At 47.9% G+C, this 15,000-nt stretch overlaps 2 protein-coding genes across 2 annotated transcripts in view; both read left to right on the top strand.

Moving 5' to 3' along the window:
• LOC105902215 overlaps positions 1 to 14,499 on the top strand; it is a 22,614-nt gene extending 8,115 nt beyond the window's left edge. Inside the window, exons 5-9 of the mRNA XM_031566847.2 lie at positions 1,810 to 1,908; positions 2,422 to 2,526; positions 5,170 to 5,471; positions 13,079 to 13,189; positions 14,267 to 14,499. Coding sequence (XP_031422707.1) covers positions 1,810 to 1,908; positions 2,422 to 2,526; positions 5,170 to 5,338 — 373 coding nt within the window. The 3' untranslated portion in view covers positions 5,339 to 5,471; positions 13,079 to 13,189; positions 14,267 to 14,499. The remainder of the gene's footprint in view (positions 1 to 1,809; positions 1,909 to 2,421; positions 2,527 to 5,169; positions 5,472 to 13,078; positions 13,190 to 14,266) is intronic.
• A 233-nt stretch (positions 14,500 to 14,732) lies between these two features.
• Positions 14,733 to 15,000, top strand: part of cfap74 (cilia and flagella associated protein 74) — a 67,068-nt gene continuing 66,800 nt past the window's right edge. The window contains exon 1 of the mRNA XM_031565575.2: positions 14,733 to 14,789. The gene's annotated coding sequence lies outside the window, so the exon portion shown is untranslated. The remainder of the gene's footprint in view (positions 14,790 to 15,000) is intronic.

Below are 15,000 nucleotides of genomic sequence, written 5' to 3'. Positions count from 1 at the left end.
GAAGGCCATTGTCTGATAATGCGGCTGGTGGTTTTTAAAGTGAGTGAGGAAGGATTGCGCACTTGGTTGCCAGTGGCCTGCTTATTCTGTTGGTGGCATAAGTATGTGAGATACAAGTTGTTTCAGAATGTTTTTGTGAACTGCAGTACAAAATAGCTGGAAGGGATAAAATTGATACAAAGCCACCAGCACCATTGTACTTTGAAAGCTGGTGGACAGCATGTCTTTGGACTTGACAAGGCCAGAAGGAAAGGATGCAAAGCTGAAGCTATTGGTTATTATTTGACAAATTTTATTTTCAGCTGCAATTGTTTTAAGAAAAATTAAGACACAAGACCAAAAGTGATGCCATTTAAAATGCACCATGCTCTGAATCATTCACTAAGTAGCCTAATATGAGGCCAATGCCCAAGTGACAACGTAGGCTAATTAGAATAGATACGAAACACATCGCGTTTTGAAACATTCATCAACAATTTGCCATTCAGAATGTCAGCTGAACAAGAACAGTCAGACTAACAATAGGCCTATGAACGATTTAAACAAAACATATCAACATGAACAAGAACATTATTTAACAAATAATCAAGATGGATGTTTGTGAATGTTTCAGAAATACTAAGTTGCTTGAAACGAATAAAAAGTTTTTATTCGTTTCAAGCACGAAAAACTTCCCTCAACCCCTGCAGAAGTAGCACCAATGGTTGCAATCAGGCACATTAATGTGTCCAGCTGTGGCATTGCCTCATCGAGACCACTGGATTTCATGGAGCCAATGGCCTCGCAGAGCTTTCGTGAAGACTCAAATGTGTCCACATTTAAGAGCTCCATGAATTGCAAGCGTTCTAAATGTTGAAAGCGCTGCGTGATTTGGGTGATGATACTGTCGTGAATGGAATCGTACAGCCGCCTATAAGCTTGACGCGGATCGGACTGGCCCTGCCTCCTTTTTCTCTGGTGAAATAATTCTGGGTCGTCTACAGCGACGGCCCTTTGGTAAATTTGGACAAATGTGCTCTCCAATTTTAGCTCCTCTACGATCCGTAGGAGGCTCTCTATGCGCAGTCTGCAATAGGAGACATCCATGGATTTGTGTTGCAAGATGTCAAACACGACGTCAGTGTGTGAAAATAATTGCTCGAAAGTGAAGAGTAAAAACACAAATTCAAAGTCCTCCAATTTCCAGTTTTTCATAATTTGAGGCAACTGTGTTCACGACCCTGGATGTGAAGTTCCAGCGCGTTGGAGCGCTCCTGGGCATTCTAGCGCAACCATGATCCTTGAGCAATGCCACTCTCGTGCTGGATTTGGAGACCAGATTAAGGCGATGGGCAGAACAGTGGACAGATGTTGCACTGGGTGCCACTTCTCTTACTTTAGCCTGCAAGCCATTAAGGTCATACGTTTGCGCTACAAGTTTGTCAACGAAATTGAAAGAGGACAACTGTGCCTGCACAAATTGGAATAAGAACTGTGCATGTGTGTGTGTGTGTGTGTGTGTGTGTGTGAGGTATCTCTGTGTGTGTGTGAATCAGAATCAGAATCAGATTCAGAATCAGAATGGGTATGATATGGCTGTGTGTGTGCAGTGTGATATATCTCTGTGTGTGTGTGAGGTATCTGTGTGCAGTGTGATATATCTGTGTGTGTGTGTGTGTGTGTGAGGTATCTGTGTGTGTGTGTGTGTATGTCTGGTATGATATGTCTGTGTGTGGGCAGTGTGTGTGTGTGTGTGTGTGTGTGCGTGTGTGTGTGTGTGTGTGTGTGGGCAGTGTGATATATCCGTGTGTGTGTGTGTGTGTGTTGTAGTGAGGAGCTGAGCGTATGCTGCCTGCACATCTCTGAGCTCCAGGGAGAGAGGGAGGCCCTAGAGGAGCTGATTGACAGGGAGAAGCAGGAGGAGAACAGGTGGAATATCACAACGCATTACATCAGTACACACACACACACACACACACACACACACACACACACATTACATCAGTACAACACACACACACACACACACACACACACTCACGCTCAGGGAATAATGACTGTCCTCCCCGGCACAGACACACACACACACACACACACACACACACACACACACAGACACACACCCACACACCACACACATTACATCAGGACTTATCCAACTCTCTCACTGTCTCGCCCTCTCTTCTTCCCTCTCCCTCACTCTTTCCCTCTCTTCTTTTCCCTCTCTCTCTCTGTCCCTCGCTCTCTTTCAATCTCTCTCTCTCCTTTCCCTCTGTCCCTCTCTCTCTCGGTCCCTCTCTCTTTCCCTCTCTCCTTTTCCCTCTCTCTCCCTCTCTCTCCCTCTCTCTCTTTCCCTCGCTCTCTCTCCATCCCTCACTCTCTTTCCCTCTGCGTATCTCCCCCTCTCTCATTCCGTCCTGTTCTTTCTCTCTCCCCCGTCAGTGTTGGGGTGTTCCGTCTGCGAGCCCAGCACAAGCATGTGTGTGAGGAGCTTCATAGAGAGGAGGAGCTGCAGGCTCTCATGTCCATGGCCTTAAGGGAACACGAGTGAGTAGCACACACACACACGCAGCCTTAAGGGAACACGAGTGAGTAGCTCTCACACACACACACACTGTGACGATGTGATCGTCCCTACAGGTGAATATGCTCTCTGGCTGCCATGCCATTGAGCCGGGCTCTTTGGTGTGGCGGTCAGAGCGCATGTTTGACACCCTGTAGAACCGGGTTCGAGTACACACACACACACACACACACACACACACACACACACACACACACACACACACACACACACACACACACACACACACACACACACACACACACACACACACACACACACGGCCTTAAGGGAACACGAGTGAGTAGCACACTGTTACGATCCGGCTCGTGAGCCGCAACATAAATTGGACACAGACCACAGAGTTGTACAAAAATAGCATTTATTTCTATAACACCAAAACACAGAGTAAAATGGTAAGTGCCAAGCACCAAAACCCAAAAGTGTGCACACCAGCATTAAACGCCTGGTGAGCATGCAAGGCCTCCTTCTGAGGGCAAACCGCATGGCTTTTATCCACACCTCCCCAGGTGTGGACAATCAGGCTAATTATGCCCATTCACCACCTAAAAGCTGTTGCACTGCCACTGCAAAGCCAGTAGGGGTGTAGAGGGGCGTAACACTTCCCCCCTTAAAAGGGTTCCTCTAGGAGCCCTAAAACCAAAGGTAAAGCCCCCCTGCTGCATCCTCCAGTCTTCAGCCCTCCACACCTAGGACAAAGGAGAAAGAGGGAGAGAAAGACAGAAACACAGCTCGTGCCACAGATGCCATTAATTGCATCTCCTGCAACAGGCACCCTGAGCCACTAGTCACCTAGACTCTTAAAAATTCACATATTGCCTGTTCACCCACAGGCCAAAACACTCTTCAACGAGGCAGACAACCACACCCATAGAACCATAGGCTCTCACCAAGTAGTCTCGCCCAACAAACATACATGGATACCATTACCATGAACATGCACAAGAGGTCCAAACACAAGCTGTACTTGAACACACAAAACTAGTAACAAGTGACCCACACAAAGTGGAGCACAACAGTCACAAAAGGATTATTCACACAGTTACTACTACCACAGTAGCAACACACAATCCCAACAAAACGTGCACTGTTGTCACCACAACAAAAAGGTCACACACACAGTGGTCCCATACCACATCATATTACTAGAGTCTATCAAGTTCAATGCAGCACGAACAAACACACGTGACCAATCAAGATTGGAAAACCCACACCCACAATCACAACTAGTGTGGCTCACTACCACACAAACTAAATTACTGCCTTCACCTGGCTAATAACATTCCCCTGTGATTCACAATGGGGCTGACATCTCCACAACACTTAATGGTCACCGAACACACAAAACTCACCTCATGAACATTCACATCTAGGTAATCTAAAAATGCACAAAGTGGGCAAGTCCACACACACATAGTTGCAACACTCAACACACAGGGTTGCTCACCAAAGGTATATAGCCTTCCTGCCATGAACACCAAACCCATCAGAAGCCAATAGTTTAAGAGCCCCATGCTCATACACTACAAAGGCTTACCACAAGCCAGATAAAAATAGCTACTGAAAGTTCAGCATGCAGGCCCCAGAAATATACCAATGAACAAACCCTAACAAACTGAAGATTGTCACTGGTTCTAAATGTGTTGAGCAACTCTCAATCTACCCATGAAATAAACTAAACTGTACCTCTCTAGGTCTTCAGTGGTGTACCGGGCTCGAGGCGACTTTAAACGCTGAACTCGTGAGTAGACAGCAGACCACAGATATAGTCCACTGCCTAACTCCGAAGCGTACCCCCACCCAGGATAACCACCCAAAACAATAAACAAAAACAACAAAGCAAAATAACAAACAAGTGCTCCGATGGAAGGGCAGCACAGCTACCCAGCTGAAGCACTCCAACTAGGAGAGTTTGCTCAACACAGTGCCTCTTAGCTTACCCTATACTAAACTCTGCAGTCTGGTCTCTACAACAAAAGGTCCAAAAGATCCCGGACGAAGCCCCCAATTTATGTTACGACCCGGCTCGTGAGCCGCAACATAAATTGGACACAGACCACAGAGTTGTACAAAAATAGCATTTATTTCTATAACACCAAAACACAGAGTAAAATGGTAAGTGCCAAGCACCAAAACCCAAAAGTGTGCACACCAGCATTAAACGCCTGGTGAGCATGCAAGGCCTCCTTCTGAGGGCAAACCGCATGGCTTTTATCCACACCTCCCCAGGTGTGGACAATCAGGCTGATTATGCCCATTCACCACCTAAAAGCTGTTGCACTGCCACTGCAAAGCCAGTAGGGGTGTAGAGGGGCGTAACACACACACACACACACACACACACACACACACACACACACACACACACACACACACACACGCGGCTTTAAGGGAACACGAGTGAGTAGCTCACACACACACACACACACACACACACACACACGCGGCCTTAAGGAAACACGAGTGAGTAGCTCACACTACTGCTTATACTCACACACGCACATGCACACACACACTCACTCGTGTGTGTGCGTGTGCGTGTGCGTGTGATGTGTGATGTGTGATGTGTGTGTGTGTGTGTGTGATGTGTGTGTGTTTGTGTGTAGGCTGGAGCTGTGTAAAGTGGAGGTGCAGATGGCTCATGTGTGTGAGCTGTGTGAGGAGCTAAAGCAGGAGGAGCAGGAGAAGCAACACAGAAAGCAGGACAGACACCTCCTCCAGGAGAAGACCTCCTCCAGAGCACACCGCAGGACAATACAGCAGGGCAAAGAGTGAGACACACACACACACACACACACACACACACACACACACACACACACACACACACACACACACACACACAACACCTCCTCCAGGAGAAGACCTCCTCCAGAGCACACCGCAGGACAATACAGCAGGGCAAAGAGTGAGACACACACACACACACACACACACACACACACACACACACACACACACACACACACACACACACACACACACACACACACACACAACACCTCCTCCAGGAGAAGACCTCCTCCAGAGCACACCGCAGGAGGACAGCAGGGCAAAGAGTGAGACACACACACACACACACACACACACACACACAACACCTCCTCCAGGAGAAGACCTCCGCCAGAGCACACCGCAGGACAATACAGCAGGGCAAAGAGTGAGACACACACACACACACACACACACACACACACACACACACACACAACACCTCCTCCAGGAGAAGACCTCCTCCAGAGCACACCGCAGGAGGACAGCAGGGCAAAGAGTGAGACACACACACACACACACACACACACACACACACACACACACACACACACACACAACACCTCCTCCAGGAGAAGACCTCCACCAGAGCACACCGCAGGAGAATACAGCAGGGCAAAGAGTGAGACACACACACACTCACACACACTCACACACACACTCTCACACACACACACACACACACACACACACACACACACACACACACACACACACACACACACACACACAGTGGGAAGCAGGTTTATATGGGAATGAGCGCCATGAGATTCCCATATCTTGAGTAGTGTCAGGGGCTACGCTGATATCAGTGTGAGCCCTTACTCTGCTGACGGCACATCTTATCTCACACACATGTGTGTACAGGTCATTGACGCCATTAATGTGTGTGTACACTGTATATCTGTGTGTGTGTGGGTGTGTGTGTGTGTGTGTGTGTGTGTCTGTGTGTGTGTGTGTGTGTGTGTGTGTGTGTCACGTCCCTGTCTAGGGCTTTAGAACGTGACAAAGTTTCGGCATAAGAAACGGACAGACAATGGAATCCGAATCACCGTGCATTTATTTACAAGTGAATAAAGATATAACGAACGCTCAAAAAATAACGCATCGGGCAAACACCAGGCCCTGAGAACAGGCCTCCGCAGCCTGACGCTCTCTCCCGACCTCTCACTCCGGTGAGTAGCGCACCCGACGGTAGTGGCGCGGGCGAGGCCCGAGGCTAGGTTTCGCGGCAGCGAGGTCCAAGTGGCGAGACAGCCAACCAAAAAGCAGCAATCCCCAAAGCACGGCCAAGGGTGATGTAATCCGACTGCTTTTAAAGGGCCGGGACTTCTAACCGTCCAATTGAATCAGCCCCCCAATCAGCTGCGCGCCAACCCGCCTGTAACACACATAAAGCACAACAGAAACACAGGCAAGAATACCTACTAAGACCCACAGGGTCGTAACACCCCCACCACCAAGAATCAACGTCACATATTGACTAAACGACATCACTTTGATAGCAGCGAGACAAGGTGTCCGCAAGAATGTTCTCACAACCCTTCTTATACCTTATATCCAGGTTAAAGCCCTGTAGGTAGAGTGACCAGCGCATGATGCGCTGGTTGGTGTTTTTCATCCTGGAAAGGAAGATTAAAGGGTTATGGTCTGTATGCACAACAACAGGCATGGCCGTAGATCCAATATAAACTTCAAAATGTTGCAGAGCAAACAACATGGCTAGTGTCTCCTTCTCAATGGTACTATAGTTCAGCTGGTGTTTTAAGAACTTTTTAGAAAAGTAGCAGATGGGGTGATCAAGTCCATCGGATCCCTCTTGAAGGAGAACGGCACCAGCTCCCATTGCACTAGCATCAACCTCAAGTGTAAAAGTCTGATCGAAGTTCGGAGCCGCAAGCACCGGAGAACTGCAGAGCAATGCCTTAGCGTTTCGAAAGGCAGCCTCACATTCAACAGACCATACAAAATTGGTGGTGTTACGAAGTAGATTCGTAAGGGGCAACACAACGTCAGAGAAATTTCGACAAAAACTACGATAGTAGCCGGCCATCCCCAGAAACCGCCGCACCTCGCGCTTGGTCTTGGGAGTCGGGAACTCTACAATGGCCTGAATCTTAGCCTCAACAGGGCGGACCTGCCCTTGGCCAACTTGTTTGCCTAAGTAAGTTACGGTGCCTTTTCCAAACTCACACTTGGCCAAGTTCAAGGTCAGCGAGGCATCACCGAGCCGATGGAACACAGTGTGGATAAGCTCGAGGTGACTGGACCAAGAGGACGAGTGTAAAACGATGTCATCTAGGTACACCTCACAATTCTGTATGCCAGCTAAAACTTTATTCATCAGGCGTTGGAAACTGGCTGGAGCATTGCGAAGTCCAAACGCCATAACGGAATATTGCATGAAACATTCGGGGGTCACGAATGCAGAGATTTCGGCAGCACGAGGTGTCAAGGGACTTGCCAATACCCCTTTAGCAAGTCAAGCTTAGTGACAACATGTGCTGAACCTACTCTATCCACGCAATCCTCCATGCGTGGGAGTGGAAACGAGTCAGGCTTAGTCACTGCATTCACTTTTCTGTAATCCGTACAGAAACGAAAAGTCGAGTCGGGTTTCGGAACTAAGATACACGGAGAGCTCCATGAGCTAAGAGCTGGGACCCGCTAACCCGTGATCGACGAGATACTGAACTTCAGACCTCATAACCTCTCTCTTGGTCGGATTTACCCGATAAGCGTGTTGCTTGATGGGGAGATGATCACCCACATCAATGTCGTGACTGAGGACATGAGTACGAGAGGGAACATCAGAAAATAACACCGGAAAAGACTCTATCAGCTTCTGGACGTCCCCAGCACGAGAATCTGACAAATGAGAGAGAAAAGTACCCAAGATCTTCAAATTTTCTGAGTTCTGAAGACGTGGGGAAGACACCGGAACATCACGAAAAGTCAGGCCATCCTCCTCCGGAGAATAGCGCAAGACAGCAGGAGTAACAAAAGCAACAGGTACAGGACGCTCTCCCGCCTCCGTCTCAGACTGTCTAGAGACATAACGCTTCAACATGTTGATGTGGCACAAACGAGTCTTACGCCTCCTTTCAGGCGTACGAATGATGTAATTTGGTCTCACTGAGTTTGGACTCTACGTCATAGGGCCCTGAAAACTTTGCCTGTAACGCGGAACCCATCACAGGCAACAACACCAAGACTTTGTCGCCAGCCTGGAAGGACCGAGGAACAGATTTGCGATCAACGAGTCTTCATCTTTGACTGGGCCGAAGACAAAGCTTTTTGAGCACATGCACAAGCATGGTGCAGGGCGCTCCCGGAACGAACTGACATAGTCAAGAATGTTCTTCTGCGGGTGAGTAGTGGTCTCACACCCCAACTTCTCACGCAGCAGTTTCAAACGGACCTCTAACAGTGTGGCCAAAGATCAGGTCAGCAGGACTGAACCCAGTGACTCCTGAGTCGTTTCACGCACCGCGAATAGCAGCAGTGGGAGACCCTCATCCCACTCTCTGGGCAGAGCTGTGACAGTATGTGCGAAACATCGACTTCAGTGTTTGATGGAACCGCTCCAGAGCCCCTTGAGACTCTGGATGGTATGCACTGGAGATCACATGCTCGATGGACAACTGCTGTAGCACCTGCTTGAACAAGCAAGACAGAAGTTGGATCCCTGATCAGTTTGGACAACTTTTGGTAATCCGAATGTCGAAAAAAAACGAATGAGCACTTTCACGATGGGCTTCGCTTTCAGTGAGCGCAACGGAATAGCCTCTGGATACCTAGTGCGCAACACACATGATTGTTAGTAGGAACTGATGTCCAGCTTTTGACTGGGCAAAGGCCCTACACAGTCCAAAATGATACGCTCAAATGGCTCATAGATTACTGGGATTGGATGAAGTGGAGCAGGTGGAATCACTTGGTTTGGTTTCCCTACTATCTGGCAGCCGATGACATGAACGGCAGTGTTTCCACTACGTCAGACTTCAGGCCGGGCCAAAAGAAATAACGTAGGATGCGATGATAACTTTTCTTGACGCCTAAATGACCTGCAAAGTCATGATCATGCCCAGTGTCAAGACATGCAGCCTCAATTTAGCAGGGACAACCACCCTGATACGCTGTATTCCAACCCAGACTGCTTGACTCTGTGATGGCGTCCACTTCCTCATTAACAAACCACTTCCCAATAATATGCCACTGATTTGTGCACTATCTCTCCCTTTCCATCAGCTGTAGCACGGCATTTAGCCAAGGAAGGATCTTTTATTTGCTCACTCTTGAGCAACTCTCTGTCAAAAGGCAGAGACAGGAAGATTTTGAACTTTCAGCACCACCGGCCGTGGACAGCGACCGGCGCGCCGCTTTCACCGAGGACTCGGAAGACACGACTACTGGATTGTTAAGCGACATAAAAGTATCAGACAAGTCAGTAGGTTTAGACTTTCGGGCTTGAGCTCGAGTTACCACACACACACTGGGAAACGTCAGTTAGACTGGGGGTCTACCTCAGTGTGCTTCTAACGCTTTCGAAACCACCTCAGGAAAAGGAATGGACTTTCTCATGGGCCAGTTCATTCCCGATGAGAAGGTGGATGTTGTCCATCGGCAGCTGCGAACAAACGGCCACTTTCACGAATCCCGAAATATAACTTACTCTGAACATAAACAGTGTGCAGTGGAACTTTTAAAGTCCCCATCTCGATTCCTTGCACGAGAACATCAGAATCACAGTAGCTGTCTTCTGAGAACGGTAGCGCAGAGGCGAGAATAAAGCTCTGGGCACAGAATCCTGTATCTCTTAACATTTGAACGGCCACATTGTCTTCCTCACGCCCGGTGAGCGAGACCATTCCTTTCATAATAAACGGATCGAAAACGGGATCAGTTTTCCCGTGTACTGACCCTACAGGACGGACAAACCCGGAACCTTTCCGGATTTCCTTTGCTTTGGAGCGTCTTTCCGCGTTTTCTCACTTAAGGAAGGACATGCTGAATAAGATGACCCGACTCATGACAATAAAAACAGTCCCGTGAATCACGCCTCGGTGGAGAATTATAAGACCTGGAATTCCTCCAACTCTGCTGTGAAGGAGGCGGCTGAGCAGAGGCACGACGAGGTGATGAGAAAGTACTCTGTGCGTGAGCACGAATTCATCGGCACAAACGGCAGCCTGAGCTAATGTTGTTACCGTTCCGATCATTCCACATAACATTGCGACATCCACTGGAACGCAACGTTTGAAACTCTTCCAGTAAAACCAACTCTCGAAAGCTGTTCCTTAAGTTTGTGCGCTTTGAGAAGCTGCACACCTGTCCAAAGGCCCTCTCCTTTTCTCCCGCGAACCCACAAACGTGAGCCTATCAGACTTAACGCAAGGTCACGGAATCTCTGTCTATATGCTCCCGGAACTCAACTCATACGCACTAAAAATTGCCGTTGGTTAACTGTAATGGTAATCAGCGCTCTGTTGAGAAGAGAGAGCCGAGTACACCGACTGTGGCTCTGCCCAGTTCAGAGCAGTCCTGCAAGAGCAAAGTCCCATTTCAACAGGCCATGCCAATGCAAACAGCAACCCTCTCGAACTGAATAAAATATCTATCTACTTCATGTTCATCTAAAATGCGGAATCATCCGAAGTGTTGCGACTCACATCAAACGGTGGTTTGGTGGCAATAGCACAGATGGACCAAGCAGTGTGGGATCTACTGGAGCAAAAGTTAACATTATCACTCGGAGGAGGAGCAGGCCCGAGGAACATGGAGAGACGACTCTGCTGATCCCACCAGAACTGAGCTCGAAGGCGCTCCATTTAACTCGCCCACCGGAGCATCTACCTCAGCAACAGGAGACAAGGAACGAGCAGGAGAGTGAACAGGGGAAGGAGGGTGTGAGCCCTGAGAAGGAACAGCCGAAGCGACGTTAGGAGAGATGGTGAGTCCTTGGGCAGCCAATTCCATCTCAAGTTTTTTTAGAGCGAATTCACGCTCCTCGCGGTCCCGCTGGTGTTGGAATTCCCTTTGACGCTCATTCTCACTCGTTTCATTTTCTAATCTTTTCATATCAATCTGATGCTGAAACTCCAATTTTTTTATCTCCAGTTCATTGTGCAACTGTTTCTCTTGGACCACTCGCTTCTCTCTCTCCGCGCTTATCCGCGCTGCTTCTACCTGCAATTTGCACTCCTCCAATGCGTATTCTCTGATTTTAAGCTCCTGCTCCGAAATATTACTCGCCGATGATAAGACTTGGCGAAGTTGGTCCAATAAGCACCTCTTTAACTACCAGGCCCAACCCAACAGCTTTAAACAACGACTCTTTCAGCCTCTTATCGTCGGATGTAAGACTAATAGAGTAATGCTCTGCAATCTTTATTAATTGCTTCTTTGCTACACTGCTCTAACAGAGCATAGGAAGGACTCGCAAGAAATTCGTCTACCACAGACATCTTAACCTCTGTTACTAACACTATCAAATACACCGAACAGTTACAAGTTGACCGAAGGAGCTCAAAGTAACCTGTAGTAGTCAAATTTTTTCCACTCACAACATACCGTTTAACTTGAACAATCGATCAAATTGGCTTCATTGAATTCCTTTCCCCCCCCCCGCCACAAAACAACAACTGGATGCTCCGCAAAAAAAAAAATAACTAACAGAGGGAATATTCTATAAGCCACGACCCTCAATTATCCACCCACTTAATGCCACAAAAATAATCGAGTCCCCTTGAATAGCTGGCCACGGCACCGAACAACGCAGCCAAAAAGATGCGCACAAGAGAGGGAAAAAAAAACAAACAAAAAAAAAACAAAGATCTTCAACACCTTGTCTGCCACTTTACAAGTACTCACAAAAAACACTCGGAAGGCACAACGCAAGTAACCAACCCAGACTGGGCGAGACTCTGGTCCCTAATTACCTACCCAACTAAACTAAATTACCTCAAATATCTTCAAAAGCCTTACCAGTTAGAGGCCGAAACCTCCCCCCGGAGTTGCTTCCAATAACCCACCACCCAAATCAAAGAAACAATCAAAACACTAACTTACCAGAGTCTCTTGGCCACAGGCGTGCTCCGAACAAAAAACATTACGGAAAAATCAATAACCAACGGACGACACCAAAACGAGATCGAGGACCAACAGGGAACAACACGAAAAAAAAACTAGGCCCTGAAATGAGTTAAAAAAAACGGACGAGCCCCCAATTTAACACGTCCCTGTCTAGGGCTTTAGAACGTGACAAAGTTTCGGCATAAGAAACGGACAGACAATGGAATCCGAATCACCGTGCATTTATTTACAAGTGAATAAAGATATAACGAACGCTCAAAAAATAACGCATCGGGCAAACACCAGGCCCTGAGAACAGGCCTCCGCAGCCTGACGCTCTCTCCCGACCTCTCACTCCGGTGAGTAGCGCACCCGACGGTAGTGGCGCGGGCGAGGCCCGAGGCTAGGTTTCGCGGCAGCGAGGTCCAAGTGGCGAGACAGCCAACCAAAAAGCAGCAATCCCCAAAGCACGGCCAAGGGTGATGTAATCCGACTGCTTTTAAAGGGCCGGGACTTCTAACCGTCCAATTGAATCAGCCCCCCAATCAGCTGCGCGCCAACCCGCCTGTAACACACATAAAGCACAACAGAAACACAGGCAAGAATACCTACTAAGACCCACAGGGTCGTAACAGTGTGTGTGTGTGTGTGTGTGTGTGTTCGAGACAGTAAGCAGAAGGCTGTTGAAGAAGAGGAACAGGCTGCAAAACTACACACTCTTGAGCAGACCAAGAACAGCCAGCGCAAGGCCTCGCAGTACATACGACAGACCATCAACAGGTAACATCACACACACACACACACACACACACACACTCACACCCACACTCACACACACACACTCACACACACTCACACACACTCACACACACACACACACACACACACACAGACACACACAAACACACACATACACACACACACACACACACACAAACACACACATACACACACACACACACACACACACACACAACACACACACACAGGGGTACACTCACATGCACCAGTGCAAGGCCTCGCATTATATACGAGAGACCATCAACAGGTAACAACACACACACACACATACACAAGTTCATAACGACTCAATGACAGGAAGTATTAGCTACTATGCATTCATTTCCATTAACAAATCACAATTCACCGTTGATTTTCTGCAAACTTGATTTTCTGTTGATGTTAGCTTCAGTAACGTTTCTGGACCTCGCCAGATCTAACTGATTGTGTAAAAGAGAATTAAATTGTGTCATTGTTCAGGCACTGGGCTCTGTAAAACACCTCGAGACAATTATATTGTTTTGCCGTTATATAAATGAAACTGAATTGAATTGAATTGTGTTGAACAGTGAGTGTTAAGTGCAGCACATGTGGTTTGGTGTCTGATGTTCAGAGTTCAGCAGTGAGTGTTAAGTGTAGCACATGTGGTTTGGTGTCTGATGTGTTCAGCAGTGAACAGTGAGTGTTTAGTGTAGCACATGTGGTTTGGCGTCTGATGTGTTGAACAGTGAGTGTTAAGTGTAGCACATGTGGTCTGGTGTCTGTTGTGTTGAACAGTGAGTGTTAAGTGTAGCACATGTGGTTTGGTGTCTGATGTGTTGGGCAGTGAGTGTGAAAGTGTAGCACATGTGGTCTGGTGTCTGTTGTGTTCAGCAGTGAGTGTTAAGTGTAGCACATGTGGTTTGGTGTCTGATGTGTTGGGCAGTGAGTGTGAAAGTGTAGCACATGTGGTCTGGTGTCTGTTGTGTTCAGCAGTGAGTATGCGTGTTAAAGTGTAGCACATGTGGTTTGGTGTGTGATGTGTTGGGCAGTGTGTGTTAAGTGTAGCACATGTGGTTTGGTGTCTGTTGTGTTCAGAGTTCAGCGTCTGGAGGCTGAGAAGGAGGAGAGGAGCAGGGAGGAGGTGACGAGGAGGACCGAAGCTGTGCTCGCACTGAAAAACAGCATTGCAGTCTCAAAGGTAATAAACACACACACACACACACACACACACACACACAGAGGAGGTGACGAGGAGGACCGAAGCTGTGCTCGCACTGAAAAACAGCATTGCAGTCTCAAAGGTAATAAACACACACACACACACACACACACACACACACACAGAGGAGGTGACGAGGAGGACAGAAGCTGTGCTCGCACTGAAAAACAGCATTGCAGTCTCAAAGGTAATAAACACACACACACACACACACACACACACACACACACACAGAGGAGGTGATGAGGAGGACAGAAGCTGTGCTCGCACTGAAAAACAGCATTGCAGTCTCAAAGGTAATAAACACACACACACACACACACACACACACACACAGAGGAGGTGACGAGGAGGACAGAAGCTGTGCTCGCACTGAAAAACAGCATTGCAGTCTCAAAGGTAATAATCACACACACACACACACACACACACCACAGAGAGGAGTTGACGAGGACGGAAGCTGTGCTCACACTGAAAAACAGCATTGCAGTCTCAAAGGTAATAAACACACAAACACACACACACACACACCACACACACACACATCAGATACACTCGTACACACTTATCACACACACACTCATACACACACAAACACACTCGTACACAC

Source organism: Clupea harengus, chromosome 4 (assembly GCF_900700415.2).
Source record: "Clupea harengus chromosome 4, Ch_v2.0.2, whole genome shotgun sequence".
In the NCBI taxonomy this organism is placed as follows: Eukaryota; Metazoa; Chordata; class Actinopteri; order Clupeiformes; family Clupeidae; genus Clupea; species Clupea harengus.
The sequence above is the reverse complement of the archived record's forward strand: the minus strand, read 5'-3'. Positions and strand labels throughout refer to the sequence as shown.